Below are 18,172 nucleotides of genomic sequence, written 5' to 3'. Positions count from 1 at the left end.
ACCCCGGGGCTTTACACACGTTGACTCGCAGAAGGTTTACCATCACCCTGTGACATAAATCCTGCATTCATCCTCATGTACAGATGATGAGACGGAGGCACAGAAAGGTCTAGCAACCCACCTGGGGGGCAACCAGCTAGAAAGCGGCAAAGCCAAGCTTCAGCCTGAGGCAGCTCAGTGAAAGCCCCCACTGTTAACCACATGCGGTGGCCCACGAGGACCCCTCCACGTGCTCAGATTTGCTCTGAGTGTGCACATCTCACCTGCCGATGACGCGGGGTGCCCCCGTGGGAAGGTGGATGTGGCAGGGAGGGAGGGCCCTTGCCGAGGCGAGGCATATCGTGCCAGTGCGCTGGGGGACTGGCCAGCTCACGGGCGGGTATGAGAGGCTAAGCTTGGTGTTCTGTTGCCTTAGGTCTGGGAGTCTGTGATGGAGGGGTTACCAAGGGCCCTTGAGAGACCTGTCTGCTGCAGCTTTTACTTGAAAGAACAGGGGAGATCGCTGTCCTTTTCAAAGGGGCCAGGTGTGTCCATGGGCCTGGCCCAGAAGCCCTCTCCAGCCACCCTTACCAGGTCTCCTCTGGGAGGGGAGAAGACAGTCCTGGACCTGTCAGCCCAGGGCCTCAGGGGTCAGTGCTAAGCTCACCTGTTATTCCAAAGATCTAGAGAACGGTGAAATCCCGGCTCAAGGCTGAAGCAGGCCTGGGCCACACAGGTTCACCTCTGCCTCTGACCCCATTTAACAGATGGGAGTCTGATAAAGCCAAGGGGTGTTCCCACTCGGGGAAAAGAGCCAAGATGGGATTTCAGCTGGGAACTGACTCCCGGGGCACAAACTCTTCCTCGCCTGATACACCCGGGGGCTCCATCTGGACCAGATGCACTTGCTCGGCGGGGGGCCAAGGTGCATGCAAGCTCCGTGGGTGGGACAAGAGCAGGGGGACCTCAGACCCTGCCCCCAACCACGGGGGGGAAACGAAATGACTTCCAATAAGAAATACATGTTTGGTCTCCTCCACTGTTCCTGGCACAGAGCTCCTAAAACCCCTGGAATTTCCTAAGCGAGGACCGCCGCAAAGGTGTCTCTCGTTCTGTTAATGAGATGACTTTGGAAAGCCCCTTCAGGATGGGACCTGGATTTCTGGAGACCAACCCTGTCGCTAGAGGGTTGGAAGCCTCAGGCCCGCACCCCCGACGCCCAGGAGGGGAGAGGGGCTGGAGGTGAAATCAACGGTAACTAATGAAGTCTCCATAAAAACCCAAAGGGAGAGGTTCGGCGAGCTTCCGGGTGGGTGAACACGTGGAGATTCAGGGAGAGGGGCGTGCTTGGTGAGTGTAGAAGCTCCAGGCCCCTCCCCAGGCCCTACCCTGGGCGTCTCTTCTATGCAGCCGTCCCTGAGTTATGGTCTTTTATAACAGACCGGTAATCCAGTGCGTAAAGTGTTTCTCTGAGTTCTGTGAGCCGGGGTCACTGAAGCCTTGGGTCTATAGCCAGTCTGTCAAAGGCACAGGTAACAACCTGGGCTTGAGACAGGTGTCTGAAGGGGGCGGAGGGAGGGGGTGGTCAGTCTTATGGGACTGAGCCCTTAACCTGTGGGAACGGTATCAGAAATGAGTTGAACTGTAGGACGCCCAGCTGGCATCCGAGGATTGCTTGGTGCAATTCTCCAAGCACCCCTCCACGCATACACACATTGTAAATGGTGCTCAGACCCCTTTAGAGGGCTTTCCAGGGAGCAGGAGTAGAGGCAGCTTTGGATTCCAGGCTAAGGAAAGGAAACATCCTCTTTGGGGCAATAGGGAGCCACGGAAGGTTTCCGAGCGAGGGATTGAGATGGCCAAAACCTAGTGAAAGTGCACAGGATGACCTAGAGGGAGGAACAGCTGGAAACCAGGGACGAAGTGGGAGCAAATGCCATCCGGGGGGGTGGGTACTGAGGGTTTCCACACGGGCAGGAGGGGCGGCTGCAGACAAAGGGGCGGGGAGGCCGAGGTGGAATCCGTAGGCTCTCTCCACGGACTAGACCTCCCTTCCGTGTTCCCTGAACCGCTCCCACATCAGGCACTGGGCCACAGGCTGGAAAGCCAAATGCGAAGGAACAATGTCCCGTCCTCAGGGAGCCATCCTGAGCAAGGAGCAGCAATGAAGACGTCACTGACCAGGCTGGGGCCCAGAGCCACATGGAGGGGCTCCCGGTCCGGGGGCTTGGAGGGGGCCGTGGGTAGGGGCCGCTGAGGCTGCCGGGGCCGAGCCTTGAAGGCCCTGCAGGGAGGGAAAGAGGAAGTTCTCTGGTAAGGTCCTGTGTGGGGGGCACCGGACGCCCAGGAACTCTTACAAAGACAGAAAGCCAGTGACGGGAAGGGAGACAGTTCAGGGGGCGCGGCTGACCCCTGGGGCTTGGGTTCTAACCCCGGCTCTGCCATTTGCAAGCTGTGCGACCTGAGTAACTCACTTCATGGCGCCTCGTTATTCTTACCTACAGGGTGGGTACAGCGATGGCCCCCATCCCCGGGGACCGACGTCAGGGTTGAGCACATAATCGTGGTAATGGCTACCCTCCGATGCTCGCTCAGTGCCAGGCACTGTGTGGGGTGCTCCCCTTGGCCAATCTCGTTTCACCTTCATCCCACCCTATGGGGGAGATATGATGCCCATTTTGTGGCCCAGAGGACTGAGGCTGAGTGAGGTTCAGAAACGTGCCCGCGAGCATACAATGGTGAAGGGGCGGGGGCGGCCAGGCCACAAGCTCCTCCTTGTGCTGCCCCCCTCGTGATGTGTGTCAGGGGCTCAGCACGCAGCCTGCTGGGTCGTGATTTCTCCAAAATGCCTGCTCTTATCATGGGTCTGGGGCGGGTGATCGAGGGCTCCGGAAGCCTCTAGACTAAGGAGTGTGAACTTCCTCCGGGGTCACTGGGAATCCTGAAAGGTCTTAAGTGGGCGGGGTGCCATATTGGAAGGTGTTAGAGAAGGCTCCCAGGAAGGAAGCTGGCTGGAGTGGGGGAGAAGCAGGAAGTGGAGGGGAGGCTGTTGTCATGGTGCAGGGGGAGAGGCAGGCAGGGGGGTCTGAGTGAAGCCCACGCCGGGGAGCAATTTGAAGAACGTGGGGTAGAGACTCACTGAACGGCGTGGACAGGACGGTGGAGATGCACGGGCAGGGGCCTGAGAGGGAGGGGACTCGAGGGCTGCGTACGGATTCGGACTTGGAAGACCGGGTGGGGGTGCGACCACTAGCCAGGCAAGTCACTGCAGGAGGGGAGCAGGTGTGCCCAGGGGGTGTTGGGGGGGGGGGGAAGGATGAGGACAGTCGCGGGCGCGGGGCCGGACGCGGCGTGGACCTCAGGTGGGCGGTAAACCAGAGATGGCTTTGGGAGTGCCCGGTCCCGAGGTGTCGGGGGATGGCGTGGGCACGAGGGAGATCACCCTAAAGCGGGACCCCGCAGCAGCAGAGGCCCAAGGACCGATGGGGAGCTTGCCCGCTGACGGCAGAGCAGAGGAGGGGAGCCAGCAAAGGAGGGTGAGAACATGGAGAGGCCGAAGGAGAACGGGGGAGTGATGGGATGGGGGCCAGAGAAAGGGGAGTGGTTTGGGGCACACGGCGGGGCCCCCCCCATCAGAGGCTGGGAGAGCTCTCGGAAGAGGGGCCCATGAGGCCGTGGGGACCCGGCAGCCGGGAGGAGGCGGCGCCCTGGCCTAGGACAGCAGGTTGCTAAACTTGCCCAGATCTTGCAGGCCAACTGGTAAAACACGGCCAGCTACACAAGCGTGCAATTAAACAAGCACATCCGCAGAAGTAACGACTTCCAGTTAGTGCATCTACCGTCTCTGCACAGACGAACTTACTGCCTGACGGTGCACGACCGTGTGTCTCTCCCCGCCCGCGTTCAGGGACGTCTGGCTCCAAGTTAGCCGCGATGGGAGTCATTTACGCCGCCCGAGTTGGCCAACACCACAGAGCAGGGCCCTTGTCCCCAGACGATCGGTCATTAGCATTTGCCAGCACACCCTTGGCCCGGCTGCTTATGGGACACTCACCGGGAACCCGGATGGGGCCCTGGCATCCCCGTGACTCTTCCGCAAGCCCCGGCAACACCTTCCGGTGGCCCCAGCTCCCAGGGGAAGGGGCGAGGAGCTCGGCCCTGGGCAGGGGAGGAGAGCGCGGGCCCCCACGTACCCAGGCTGAAGAGGTTGACGGCACCGTAGTCCAGGAAGTAGCAGATGTGCCGGGCGTTCTTGGACATGGAGTTGAAGGTATGCGCACAGCTGGACGCAAGCGGGTACACGCAGCTGGTGCCCATGTACACAAACAGAGGCCAGGAGTAGCTGTCATTCCAGATGTCTGTCACGTACAAGGCGGTCACAAACCTCCACGTGAAGAACCTGGAACACAGCGCGGCCCACTCGACCTCTGCGGCGGGGGGCTCCCCTCGCACCCCCCACCCCTCCCCGGACTCTCCGTTGCCCTCCACTGCCCTGGGACAACTGAACCCCGTGTGTTCTCACCTCGGTGAAACACCAGGCGTGACGAAGGGTGAGTGGGATCCTTTTGGGGTTGGAAGTGGGCAGGAGGGGCAAGAGGAGAGCATTTAGGTTCGTCTAGTCCGGTCTTCGCCCGGCCTTGTAACCACAGAATCTCTCTTACAGCATCTTGTCTGAGTCCTTCATTGAGCTGTGACACCTGTCTCCCCGGAATCTCTCCATTGGGTCAGCCCTGGTTCCCCCTCAACGGGACCGCGGGAGAACAGCCTATCCCATACCCAAGGCAGTCTTCGTAACCCTCCCCCACCTCTTTGAACGTCACATTAAATAACCTCATGACACTCAGCCACTGCCCATAGGAGTGGTCGGCCTTGTCACCATCCCTGTGGTTTGTCTATGTCCCTTTGCAGGAAGGCTCTTCAAAGAGAAGCATCCTCCCGGGGTGGCGGGGGTGCGGCGGGGGGGGGGGGGGGGGGTGTGCTTGAAAGTCTAGAAGATGCCAGGACTTTTTCTCCCTCCTCTCCATGCTATTCCCTCACTGCCACTGCAGCCCCCATTCTGAGTGGCCTGGTCCCATGCTGAGGCTCAGCTGAGCCTGGGTCTCTGGGCCCCACCTGTACACAGAGACGCGGCACAGCTCCGCCTCCCGTCTGCCTCACCCGCGACCCGGGCAAGGGGGGCCCTGCCTGCAGAGTTGCCCTCCGCCACAAACCACTCCTTCTAGAAAGCCGGCCCCTGTGCCCACTGGCTCTCCCACAGAGGGAGACTACAAAGCATCTTCTGGCTACACTGGCCATCTTTCTCCTGTCCCAGCAAACACAGGCCTTCAGCCATGTGCTGGTCTCAAAACCTGTCTTATCACCTCAAGATGACTCCCCGGCCCCACTTGCCCAGGGCGTCTCTCAGACCCTCCCCGCTCCGTGTCACTCAGTGGTGACCGCCTCTCTCGGGGGCCTGGCAGTGGCAGGATAGGATGTCTTATGCAGCGGGGGGCCTCAGCCAGAGTGGCTCAGCTTTAGGACCACCAAGAAGTCGCCCCACAGGGATCTGAGCACCGGAGCTTAAGACGCACAAACAAGGATGCTCAGGCCAGCGCCCCTGGCGGCACAAACTTTAAAACAGCCGAAATCACCTGTGGTCCCTCCACGCAGCCTGAGAGGTTTGTGGCCAGATGGGGATTGGAGGGAAGAAAGCCAGGGCAGAGCAGCAGCAGGGAAAGCCTGGGGACTGGGGGTGCTCACATCACTGGGGGGGGGGGGGTGCTCTGAGAGGACCCACAAGAAGCAGGTGACCCAGCACCTCCAGGGGGAAGAGACCACCGCCATCCCCATCTGCAAATTCTAATTTATTAGCATTTAAGGTATTTTTTTAAATGTTTTAAATGTTTATTTATTTTTTGAGAGACAGAGGGTGAGCAAGGGAGGGGCAGAGAGAGAGGGAGACACAGAATCCGAAGCAGGCTCCAGGCTCCGAGCTGTCAGCACAGAGCCTGATGCGGGGCTCGAACTCACGAACCTCGAGATCATGACCCTCTGAGCCGAAGTCGGCCGCTCAACCGACTGAGCCACCCGGGCGACCCTGGAGCTCGTGACATTTTAACCAGGCGCTGGAGCAGGGGAAGACTGGGGAGCCACCAGGAGCCCCCCGAATCCTACCAGAGTCCGTGTGCTAAAGCTCGCCCAGATATAGGCCCCAGCAACTCCCAGCTCCACGCCCATGCGCCATGGGGGCGTCCCCCAACATCCCAGCATGGAATCTCAGCCTTCCCAACCCACCCTGGGCTTTAACGAAGCCCCAGTCCCCGGGGCTCCCGAATGAGACGGCCGGTCAAGGGGGCTGGAAGGTACCAGAAGGGCAGCAAGTGAGTCCAGATGTTGAGGGTCTCATTGGTCATTTGGAAAAGGCTGAGGACGCAGGCCGTGGCGGAACTCTGCGGATGCCGGTAGCCAAAGAGGATGCCCTGCTCATGGAACACCTGCAGGGGGCGGAGAGAGAGGGGCACCGAGGTGAGGTGAGAGGGCGGCGAGAAGTCTCAGGAGGAGCAGCTTTGGTAGCACCTAGTGTCCTCTCGGGCTGCGTGCTTGAACCCTGAAGCCTGGACCCCTCGACCCCAAGTCCTTGAGCCGTCAAGCTGCTTCCCTCTCCCTGCTCCTCTCCTCCTTCCCGTAAGTTCGAAAATCCTTCCAGATTTCCAGAAGCCCGCAGCAGCTGGAGGAGAGAAGTTAAGACCCGGACTCCCTTTGGGAGCCCAGCCCGTCTCTGCATTCCCAGGCGCACTTACTCTTGTCATCAATATTGGCTGGTTTTGCCCCCTCTGCCTGGGGCCTACAGCCCGGTCTTTGGGTGCCTTCCCGGTTGGAGGACGTATATGCTGTCTGCCCAAGCCGACATGCCCTGGATGTCAGGGGCTGGTGGGAAGATCTCTGCAGAAGATCCCCGCTCAGTGCCAGGATATATTCACCAAGGCGCTTCATAAAGGCCTTTTGATGATGAAGACGGTGATGGCATTAGCCTGGGATGCGGGCAGAGCGGAGGCTGCCACAGCTGGGCCTGCGCAATCCCCCTCCCCCATGTGGCCCACCTGGCAAGTCTCTTGGTCACCAACCCCAGGGGAGAGAGTTGGGCTGGTCAGCTCACATATGGGTGTCAACCCGCCCGGAGAGCTCCATTAGAGCCATTAAAAAGGGTAATTGTACGGGGCACCTGGGTGGCTCAGTCGGTTGAGCGTCCGACTTCAGCTCAGGTCATGATCTCGCGGTCCGTGAGTTCGAGCCCCGCGTCGGGCTCTGTGCTGACAGCTCAGAGCCTGGAGCCTGCTTCGGATTCTGTGTCTCCCTCTCTCTCTGCCCCTCCCCCGCTCGTGCTCGCTCACTCTCTCACTCCCCCTCAAAAATGAACACTAAAAAAAAAAATTTTTTTTTAAGTACAAAATAGGTAACATGTACTATATCTTGAGGTTCTGAGTCAAGTGGAGAAAGTCAGGGGTCAAACCTGGGCCCCATGACCTTGAGCCAGCCACGACTCTCAGGGCTTCAGGGTCCTCACCTATAAAACAGGGAGTGCATTCCCTTCCTAGTTCAGTTCTGGGTTAAACTGGTCAACCAGGGGGAGGGGGACCCGTGAAGTTGGTTCATGGTCCAGTGGAAAAATACTATTTGAATTAGGTTTGGGTCTTAGCTGATTAAAGCGATTTGTTCCGGTTTCTGATTCACCGTTCAATTCTGCTGACGTCCCCGGTTTGCAGTGGACAGGCATCAGTCCCGGGCGGCAGAAATCCTGGCTCGCAGCTACCCACCCCCCACCCCCAGGGCTGCTGACAAGGAGGCAGGTGGGCCCATGGACTTCAGCTCTGTACCCGTGAGAGGAGGGTGGCCGTGCCCGGTGGGCATACGACAGCCCTGCAGTGGAAACTGGGGGTCTATTGTCCGTCTCACATTACAGTCTTCCCTTAAAAAAAATTTTTTTTGGAGGACGCCTGGGTGGCTCAGTCGGTTAAGTATCTGACTTTGGCTCAGGTCATGATCTCAAAGTTCGTGAGTTCGAGCCCCGTGTCGGGCTCCGTGCGGACAGCTCGGATCCTGGAGCCTGCTTCGGATTCTGTTGTCTCCCTCTCTCTCTGCCCCTCCCCTGCTCCTGCTCTGTCTCGTCCTCTCAAATATAACATAAAACATAAAAAAATTTTTTTTCAAGTTTTTTTTTTTTTTTTTTAAGGCATTGGCCTCTTATGAAAATGTAAAATTTCCAGAAAGGAGCCATTGTTATTGATGATTCACTGCTTCACATGAATGAGTTTAGCAGATCTGTGCAGGAGGAGATCTCATGACAAGGGGCTCGCAGAGCGCTGGGCATGTGGGGGCGGGGTGGTGGCACACAGGGCGGGGTTGGAGGACAGTCTGGACACAGGGCCCACAGGTGGGCAGTGGACAGACAGGAGGGGAGGGGGAGATCACCTACATCTTGTTCTGGATGATTCGGGACATGACTACTGTTCTCTCTTTGGATCAGAAGATGCTGACATAGTCCAAAGCCAGAGGGAAACAGACGGGCTGGGAAATTCACACTGTGGACAACCGGACCACGCTTAGGAATCTTGCCCCAGACCTGGCGCGGGTACTTTACCACCAACGCCAGGATTGGGCCCATATTTAAAGAATCTCCTCTGACCTGCTATCCTGACCCCAGATAGGGATGGGAAGCTCACTAACCATGCTCTAGGGGCAGGATTTATTATTTTTTTAATTGTTTTAAATGCTTATTCTTGAGAGAGAGACAGAGACAGAGCATGAGCAGGGGAGGGGCAGAGAGAGAGGGAGACACAGAATCCGAAGCGGGCTCCAGGCTCCGAGCTGTCAGCACAGAGCCCGACGCGGGGCCCGAACCCACGAACTGTGGGACCATGACCTGAACTGAAGTCAGATGCTTAATCCACTGAGCCACCCAGGCGCCCCTATAGGGGCAGGATTTAAAGCAGCCCCTCCAAAAAAAAAAAAAAAAAAAAAAAGAAGAATAAAGACTGGATAAAAGAAAGGGAGTCCCTCAGCCCTAGAACAGCGATGTTCTGACCTGCCCCTACCCTCCTCAACTTGAACCTCAGTTTATTAGGCCAAAATGCTAGACGCACTCTTGCCCCGAGGCCCTCTGAACATTAGAAAGGAGCGGCATTCTCTCCATCTTCCCGCCCTGGCCTTAGCAAAGTGCTCTGCACAGAGTAGATCTTAAAAGAGGACACGCTACATAAATCTAAACAACCAATGGGACATTTGAAAACAATTTTGTATTCACACCCAGTCTAACCCCACAAGGCAAATTGCAATCATTGCCTTAGTGCTCCAGAGCTGGGTCTCATTTCCAAACAGCCCTGGGTTAGCAGGTGCCGGCTAATTTGCACAGCAGGATTGATTTGTAGGAATCCACCCCGCATCCCTAGTTGTAGGCTAGGCAATTTCATGTGAAATGAAATCAAATTGTGTGTGCAGCCTATTATTTAGAAGTGAGAGCCCCCAGGTACCCGGGGTGGAAGGACAAATCAGCAGGTTTTCCTCTTAGTGCCTGCCAAGGCTTGGCTTCCCGGAAAGACCCTGTGCACCTGCCAGTTGAACCCGAAATTCCACTGTGACGCTTTTAAACCCTTGGTTTTTCTCGCTATTAAACTGCAAATCACCTGGGGAAAATAATCGAACATTCCGGCTAGCGGTGAATAAGGGTGGATTCTGACAGCCGGCCAAGAGGGTCAGGTGCTGTCGGTGTGGCAATCTACATTTCCCGTCCAAATCTCAGGGAGTCCTCATGACCTTGGGAGGGAGAGCCTTTCATTGTCCCCATTTCACAGAGAAGGAAACTAAGGCCCGGGGAGCTTAAGACATTTTCCCAAGCTCCCAGGAGTAGGGGGAGCAAATCTGAAAGCTGCATGCAGACCTCAGACTTCACTTCCTTGGCCTCTTACCCTTTCATTGCTGCTGCTCAGAAGGGCTCTTGTAGGAGACGAAGCACTCATCTTTAGGCCTGTGTTGTGATTTGGACTGTCAGGTGCTTCTCTGAGCCTGTTTCTTCTTCTTCGGGGTTATAGGCTGAATCGTGTCCCCCATAAAACTCACATGTGGAGGCCCTAACCCCCCAGTAACTCAAATGTGACCGTATTTGGAGACAGGATTTTTTTATTTTGAGAGAGAGACTGAGCGTGAGCAGGGGAGGGGCAGAGAGAGAGGGAGACACAGAATCCGCAGCAGGCTCCAGGCTCCGAGCTGTCAGCACGGAGCGCGACGCGGGGCTCGAACCCACGAGACCGTGAGATCATGGCCTGAGCCAAAACCAAGAGTCGGACACTCAACCGACTGAGCCACCCAGTCGCCCCCGGAGACAGGGATGATTCAAATGAGGCTATTAGGGTGGTCCTGGTCCAATCTGACTGGCGTCCCTCAGAAGAAGGGGAGACGGTAGGGGCGTGTGCAGAAGAACCACCACGTGAAGGAGCATCTGCAAGCCAAGGAGAGAGGCCCTAAGAGAACCAGCCACACCAGCACCTTGACCTTGGACTTCCAGCCCCCAGAACTGTGAACTTCTGTTTGTCCAGCCAGTCTGCGGCACTTTGCCATGGCAGCCCGAGCTGGCCAAGACCGGCAGGGACACCGGGTGACAGTGTCCCTAAGTCGGTGCCCGTCAAACGCTCTTGTGCGGGTGTCGGCAGATCGCCTGGGGTTCTTACGGCGAATTCGGTGGGACTGGGGGAGAATGTGCACTTCTCGCAAGGTCCCAGGGCATGCCGCCGGTGACGCTGCCCCTGGTCACAGCCCGTCCCCCGCCTCCGCATCCGACGGTCACCTCCCTGCCCAGAATCCAGCTCATTGCAAAAGGGGGACAAGATGCGCCTGAAGACATGGGCATTAAAAGCCAGAGCAGGACAGAGAGACCAGTGAGGAGTTCAGTGAGGTGTTTGTGGGCGGAAGGCACGGAGATTATGGAGAAGGAAAAGGGAAGGCCACTAACTGATGCATCGGTTATAACCTGCCATTTAGTGAGCGCCTGCAGGACCGAGCTGGACGCTAAGCCACTGGCTCGTGCAGGACGGGCCGTGCTGAGTCCTGGCAAGAGACAGCACTTAGGATCTCAATTAAAATGCCATAAAACCGCTTATACACAAGTCACATGCAATTACGAGAACCACAAATACATTGAAGTGACAGCCAACCGTTGTTGGCATTAAGCGATTACAATTACAGGTGAATGTAATTTAGGACACCGGGGTCGCGTTTTTAAAAGCAGAAGTGTCCACTGTTCAGTCCAGTCGAAGGATGCTTTTTGCAGATGCACCACAATATTCATAGACAATGAAGCCGGGGCGCCTGGGTGGCTCAGTTGGTTAAGCATCCGACTCTTGATTTTGGCTCAGGTCATGATCTCATGGTCATGGGATCAAGCCCCGTGTTGGGCTCTGTGCTGACAGCGTGGAGCCTGCTTGGGATTCTCTCTCTCTCTCTGCCCCCCTCCCTCTCTCTCTTTCTCTCTCTCTCTCAAAATAAATAAACATTATATAAAAAAAAAAAATGAAGCTAAATTTCTTTTGGCTGAACACAAAAGATGTATAAAAAGTCAACAAATTACCTATCACCATCTAGGACAGAGGCTCCCAAGGATATTAGTGATTTAACGGACAGGAACGTGAAAAAGGACACATACGATGTCTTAAAAAGATAAATATCGCTGGATGCAGGTTGGGCGTACCGGGGTGAAAGGTCCCCTTGAATGGCCAGCACCATACACAGCACTGACCTACGGAAGAAGCAAGGAAGCTGAGGCAATGGAACATTCCACTGGTTTCACATTTGTTGTAAAAAGTCAGTCTTTGATTTAAGAACTAGGAAAACAATTTTCAATTTTATTTTTTTATTTTTTTTATTTTTTTTTTAAATTTTTTTTAATGTATTTATTTATTTATTTTTTTCGACGTTTATTTATTTTTGGGACAGAGAGAGACAGAGCATGAACGGGGGAGGGGCAGAGAGAGAGGGAGACACAGAATCGGAAACAGGCTCCAGGCTCCGAGCCATCAGCCCAGAGCCCGACGCGGGGCTCGAACCCACGGACCGCGAGATCGTGACCTGGCTGAAGTCGGACGCTTAACCGACTGCGCCACCCAGGCGCCCCAACAATTTTCAATTTTAGGCACTGACTGAAAAACCTGCCATGGGCTTGGTGTGGTAACATGACTGGAAAGTCTACGGCAGGCAGAATAATGCGCCCCCCTCCCCACCAACGATGTCCACACCCTAATCCCAGAACCTGTGACTACGTAAGGCAACGCGGCAAAAGGGAAATTAAGGTCACAGATGGGATTAAAGTTGCAAATCAGCTAGCCTTAAAATAGGGAGATTGTCTGGATTACCCAGGTGAGCCCCGTGTGATCACAGGGTCCTCAAAGGAAGGAAGGAGGAGGCGGCGGCAGAAGAAAGGGAGATGTGGCCATGGAAGAATGGTCAGAGATGCTACCTGCCTGCTCTGGAGGTGCAGGAAGGGGCCAGGAGCCAAGGACACACGTGGTCTCCAGAAGCTGGACCAGCCAAGAAAACAGACTCTACCAACACCATGAGTTTAGCCCAGTGAGACCCATGTCAGACTTCTAACCTCCACAACTGTAAGACAATAAATTCATCCTCGTTTTGAAAGCCACCCAATCTGTGGTACTATGTTGTGGCAACAAGAGGAAACGAACGTAAGGTCAGAATTTGACCAAAACTCCAAAAGCAATCCTAGCGCTGGAAATAAATGGCAACCCACGGTCTCAGTTTCTTCCTAGGGGGACTGAGGACTTCCTTTGGAACAGTTCAAAGACGATGAGTGGCGTTCTCTGAATCTTCTCCAGCATGGGACATCTCGCGGAAACACTCATCAAAGGTGACCATAAACTACTCTGATTCACACAATGAGAATGCCAAATAAATGCCATTAAATTCTTCGATTTAATCTAGGCAAGATGCAAGGTGATGGAAAGAAATCAATGAAACAGAGGGTCCTCAAATACAGAGCAAGCCCCATCTTTGGGACGAAATGACATTAATGCGAGTCTGAGCTCTTCACAGGTATTCATTACGGGATGTTGTTAGCAAAAGCCTACAAAAATATTGGGGTTTGGGGCGCCTGGGTGGCTCAGTCGGTTAAGCGTCCGACTCTTGATCTCAACTCCGGTCTTGATCTCAGGGTGGTGAGTTCAAGGCCCACGTTGGGCTCTACACTGGGTGTGAGGCCTACTTAAAAAGACAAAAAAAATCGGGGCGCCTTGGTGGCTCAGTCGGTTAAGTGGCCGACTTCGGCTCAGGTCGTGATCTCGCAGTTTGTGGGTTCGAGCCCCGCGTCGGGCTCTGTGCTGACAGCTCGGAGCCTGGAGCCTGCTTCTGTTTCTGTGTCTTCCTCTCTCTCTGGCCCTCCCCCGTTTGCGCTCTCTCTCTGCCTTTCAAAAATGAATAAATGTTAAAAAAATTAAAAAAGAAAATCAAGGTTTGGCTATTTCACTTCTAACGGGATTCAAAGTACATATTTATCATAGATACGTATAGGATTTTTCTAAGCCAAAGGAGCCACATGTGAAATATGTAACAAAAATGACATTTAAACACAACAAAACTCAAAAAAAGAAACAAACCGTCCGTGGACCATGAAAGAGAAGATTCGCATACAAATAAGCAGGAAATTAACTTCCATGCAGATTACTTTTCTGAACATTATACAGTATAATTTTGACTAAGCAAAATATTGCTATTTGAAGTTTTCTTTATGATAACTTTTTTCTTGAAAAAAAATCAAATTTAAGTGCTGTATGGGTCTATATATTGTTTTAAAAGAGAGTAAAGAGAGCCATATAAAAATGGTAGTGTATATTAAATTTAAATATTTAATAATTTTTCTTCTTAACTTTAATTATTATATGCAATTTCATTATGCTTGAACTTGATGTGTAGAATTTATAGTTCACTTCTGATTCTAAATAAGGCTTTAAGAATGCATACATATGCATATATATGCAATATATATATGTACATATATATTTTTCTTTTTTTTTTTTTTTAAGTAGGCTTCATACCCAGTGCAGAGCCCAACGCAGGACTTAAACCCATGACCCTGAGATCACGACCTGAGCTGAGATCAAGAGTCTGACATTTAACTGACTGAGCCACCCAGGCACCCCAAGAACATTTTTTGATAATTCCAGTTACTATACTTGAGCAGAACTGAGCAGAAACTCACCAGAATTTTCTCCCACATGAAATTAATTGAAAAGAAAAAAAAAAAAAAAAAAAACAAAGACTCAGTGACTCAAGAACAATGGTGTAATTTGGAATCATTGTTAATAGAGCACTAATTATATGATAATGTTGATTATAGCAAGATAACCCATAATTTTGCCGAAATAAAGGCAAAAAAGAAATCTGATGGACTAAACGTACTAATTTATAAATTGCATATGGTTTTTAAACTTTTTTTAATGTTTATTTATTTTTGAGAGAGAGAGAGACAGAGCGTGAGGTCGGGAGGGGCAGAGAGAGAGGGAGACACAGAATCCGCAGCAGGCTCCAGGCTCTGAGCTGTCAGCACAGAGCCTGATGAGGGGTTCGAACTTATGAACCGCAAAATCATGATCTGAGCCAAAGTCAGACGCTTAACCGACTTGTATTACCAAATTGTACATGTTTTTATTTTATTACTCATCCAAACATCACTAATGCATCAACGTAACATCCAGATATGTACAACAATAATTAAGTTTAGTTGTCTTTGATATTTTGCTTTCGCTGTATAAAAATTAGAGCTTTACATATACTCTTTTGGGATTATGACGGGATATTTGTCCAGAGAGAACAGAACCATTCCGCCTAACTGTTTGCCAGCTCCATATGTAACTTTTACATTCAGACATACAGTCTGTGGTCGCTATGGTTCTCCTGATTCAGACCCAGCGCACGTTAGGAGCAGACCCTGTTTTATTGGATCATCATAAGGAGACTGTAAGATACAGACTGTCAACCCCATTTCACAGAGGAGGAAACTGAAGTACAACAAGAGGAGTTTCCAAGGCCATAATTCATAGCAGAACCAAGAGGCAACCGCTAGTTTGTTCGCTCGCAAAGCCCATCACACTTCGCTGCATCCACCCTAGTGAAACTAGCGATTGCTATAGTTGGTGGAAATGCTAAGTGTTATCAAAGTTTTCAGAAGCAAGAGGTCACTGGGCCCAGAGTAACGGAGAAAGCACCTGGAAGAATGGTTGGAGACCCTCTGGTTTGGGACGAATGATGGTCAGTTAGATGTCACGAAAGATGCTTCTGACTAGAACAGTTAAAGTGCTGGATGAAGTCTGCATCAAAAGCCGGATAAGCGTATCAGCAAAATGGCACAAAAGAAAGAGCATCACAAAGCCCCCAGGAGCCCCGTGCGGTAAGCTGCCTTCAGCATCAGAGTTTCTGCTGCCAGACCCTGCAAATAAGAGATGGACCCTAAAGCCCATCAAAGGCAGACTTGCCAGGAAGGCTAGGACTCTAAAGGCAAGGGAATGTGAAATAAACCCCACCAGGCAGAAAAAAATAATAAGGAAGCTGTCTCCCTGAAACAATCTCTCCCCAGAATTTAGAGCCACCAGCTAGATTGCATGCATACAGGCTTCTGATCCAAATCCACACTTACATCTATGGTCCAAGGAATCTCAAGTGGAGAAATTAAAGCGGTTACAAATAAATAGAAGTGGAAGGTTTGTGGCTCCCTCCCATAAGTAACAAAAGCAAATGCAAATCCTCTCTGGGGAATTTCTGCTTCAATGCAAGCATGCACAAGCAAACAACACTAGAGACATTGAAGTAAAAAGTCATTGAAGGGATAAATAGCAGACTAGATCTAGCCGAAGAGAAAATTAGTCAACTGAAAACAGATTCCAAGAAAGCAGTTCAGAGAGATTGAGGGGTAGAAACTATGAAAAACTGGGGCGCCTGAGTGGCTCAGTTAGTTAAGTGTCCAACTTCAGCTCAGGTCATGATCGTGCTGTCCCAAGTTCAAGCCCCGCATCGGGCTCTGACAGCTGACAGCTCAGAGCCCGGAACCTGCTTCAGATTCTGTGTCTCCTTCTCTCCCTGCCCCTCCCCCACCCTCTCCCTCCCTCTCTCTCTCTCTTTCTCTCTCTCTCTCAAAAAGTGAATAAACATTAAATTTTTTTTAAAACCAAATAAGAGACACGGTATGTTTCTCCAAAGGAGAAAAATACAACGGTTTTGTTGTGATCTATGAAGACAAACTGAGAAGCTTCTAGAATGTTTTTGATGTTGCCGGTCCTGAGATCCAAGAAGTTAGGTATGGCAGAGACAGCTGGCCAAATATTCCATGTGTTTTCTGACCTTTCTCAGCCTTTTTGGCAGTTAGGTCGGGGCCATGTGACTATCTCTGGTTAATGTTACATCTGCCCAGAGTGCCTTCTGGTGGTAGATACTATGATGCACTTAGGAGGGAACCCGTCCCTCCTTCAGAGCTGAGCCACTTGTCCCTCTATGGGAACTGCTATTGGCCAAAGGCCACCCCAGTGACCATGTTATACTCCCTGCCCAGAGGCAGCACACATCCACTGATGATGATACGAAATCCTAGCCTCCTTTTCTCATTTGGGACAAGTCTGAAGGACCAACCCCATTCCAGAACATTCTGTGTGATCAACTGAGGCCTGGCCCTTCCTGCCTGGCACAACGTTTCATATTACCATAGCTATAGTAGCCATTAAATGAATCAATATAGAGCATATTTCTAGGTATTCACTGTGAAACAAGTGGAGGAGAAAATCAAATGTTAAAAGGAAGAAATAAGGATGTAAAACTCAATGCAAAGAAAGCAAGAAAGGAAACAGAGACAATAACTAGAAACCACATAAGATGATCAAAATGGATGGAAATACATCAATGATCCTTATAAATATAAACAGACTAAACTATCCAGTGAAATGACAAATATTATCAAACTTGGTAAAATCCAACCATGTGCCATTTACACAAGATACAGTTAAAATATAAGGGCAGAGAGGGATTAAAAGTCAAAGGAAGGAAAGAAAGAAACCAGACAAATAACAAAAACAACAAAGCTGGGTCGTTATTTGACTATGAGAGATTCTAAGACAGAAAACAGAACTAGACAGAAAGAGAATCACTACAAAATAATAAGAAATTTACTTCACTAGGAAGATATTATATAAATTTGGATGTACCTAAAAAACATAGGCTCAAAATCTATAAAGCAAACATTGACTGGGGATGCGTAGGTGGTCAGCTAGTTAAGCGTCCAACTCTTGATTTCGGCTCAGGTCTTCATCTCAGGGTCATGAGTTCGAGTCCCGCCTTGGGCTCCACACTGGGTGTGAACCCTACTTAAAAAAAAAAAAAAAACGACTTGTCCACAGGAGTAATTCACAAATCTGCCACCACGGTGGAAGATTTTAACATATCTCAACTATGACTAGATCAAGCAGAACAAAATTAGTAATAATATAAAAATATTGGATATTACAGGACATATATGCAATACTGCCCCCAACAACTGAAGATTATGCATTATTTTCAAGTACATTTAGAAGATTTATGAAAATTGATCATGTGCCAGGCCATAATGCTATTCTGAACAAATTTCAAAAATGGGAATGATACAGAGGACATTCTCAGGCCACAATCAATTAAATTAAATCGATAACGGGGCGCCTGGGTGGCGCAGTCGGTTGAGCGTCCGACTTCAGCCAGGTCACGATCTCGCGGTCCGTGAGTTCGAGCCCCGCGTCGGGCTCTGGGCTGATGGCTCGGAGCCTGGAGCCTGTTTCGGATTCTGTGTCTCCCTCTCTCTCTGCCCCTCCCCCGTTCATGCTCTGTCTCTCTCTGTCCCAAAAAAATGAATAAACGTTAAAAAAAAAAAAAAAAATTAAATCGATAACAAAAACTCCCAACTTTGGGGAATTAAAAAAAAAAATACACATAGACTTCTAAGCAATTACACATTACATAAGAAATCAAAACAGAAATTAGAAATGAATTCAAACAGGGGCACCTGAGCGGCTCAGTCGGTTGAGTGTTCGACTTCAGCTCAGGTTGTGATCTCACGGTTCGTGAGTTCGAGCCCCACATCGGGGGCTGTCAGCCTGTCAGTGCAGACAGAGCCTGCTTTGGACTTTCTGTCCCCCTTTCTCTGACC

The 18,172-nt window shown here is 51.6% G+C and overlaps 1 protein-coding gene across 9 annotated transcripts in view; it reads right to left on the bottom strand.

The window, feature by feature from the left end:
- PAQR5 (progestin and adipoQ receptor family member 5) overlaps nucleotides 1-18,172 on the bottom strand; it is a 73,069-nt gene that overhangs the window by 14,127 nt on the left and 40,770 nt on the right. For 8 of the 9 annotated variants that reach the window (XR_015252752.1, XM_086711079.1, XM_086711083.1 and 5 more), the window contains 2 exons: nucleotides 6,325-6,452; nucleotides 4,173-4,378 (listed from right to left, as the gene is read on the bottom strand). Coding sequence is in view for 8 of the 9 variants with exons in the window: in XM_086711079.1 (XP_086567205.1) it covers nucleotides 4,173-4,378; nucleotides 6,325-6,452 (334 nt within the window). In the remaining variant the exon portion in view is untranslated. Of the gene's footprint in view, nucleotides 1-4,172; nucleotides 4,379-6,324; nucleotides 6,453-6,758; nucleotides 6,947-18,172 lie in introns of those variants that run through there. The other variant, XM_086711082.1, reaches the window with a different exon arrangement.

The sequence above is a fragment of the Puma concolor genome, chromosome B3 (genome assembly GCF_028749965.1).
Source record: "Puma concolor isolate L17-30 chromosome B3, mPumCon1.1.hap2, whole genome shotgun sequence".
Classification (NCBI taxonomy): Eukaryota; Metazoa; Chordata; class Mammalia; order Carnivora; family Felidae; genus Puma; species Puma concolor.
Note: the sequence above shows the minus strand (reverse complement) of the source record. Positions and strands in the feature narration are given on the sequence as shown.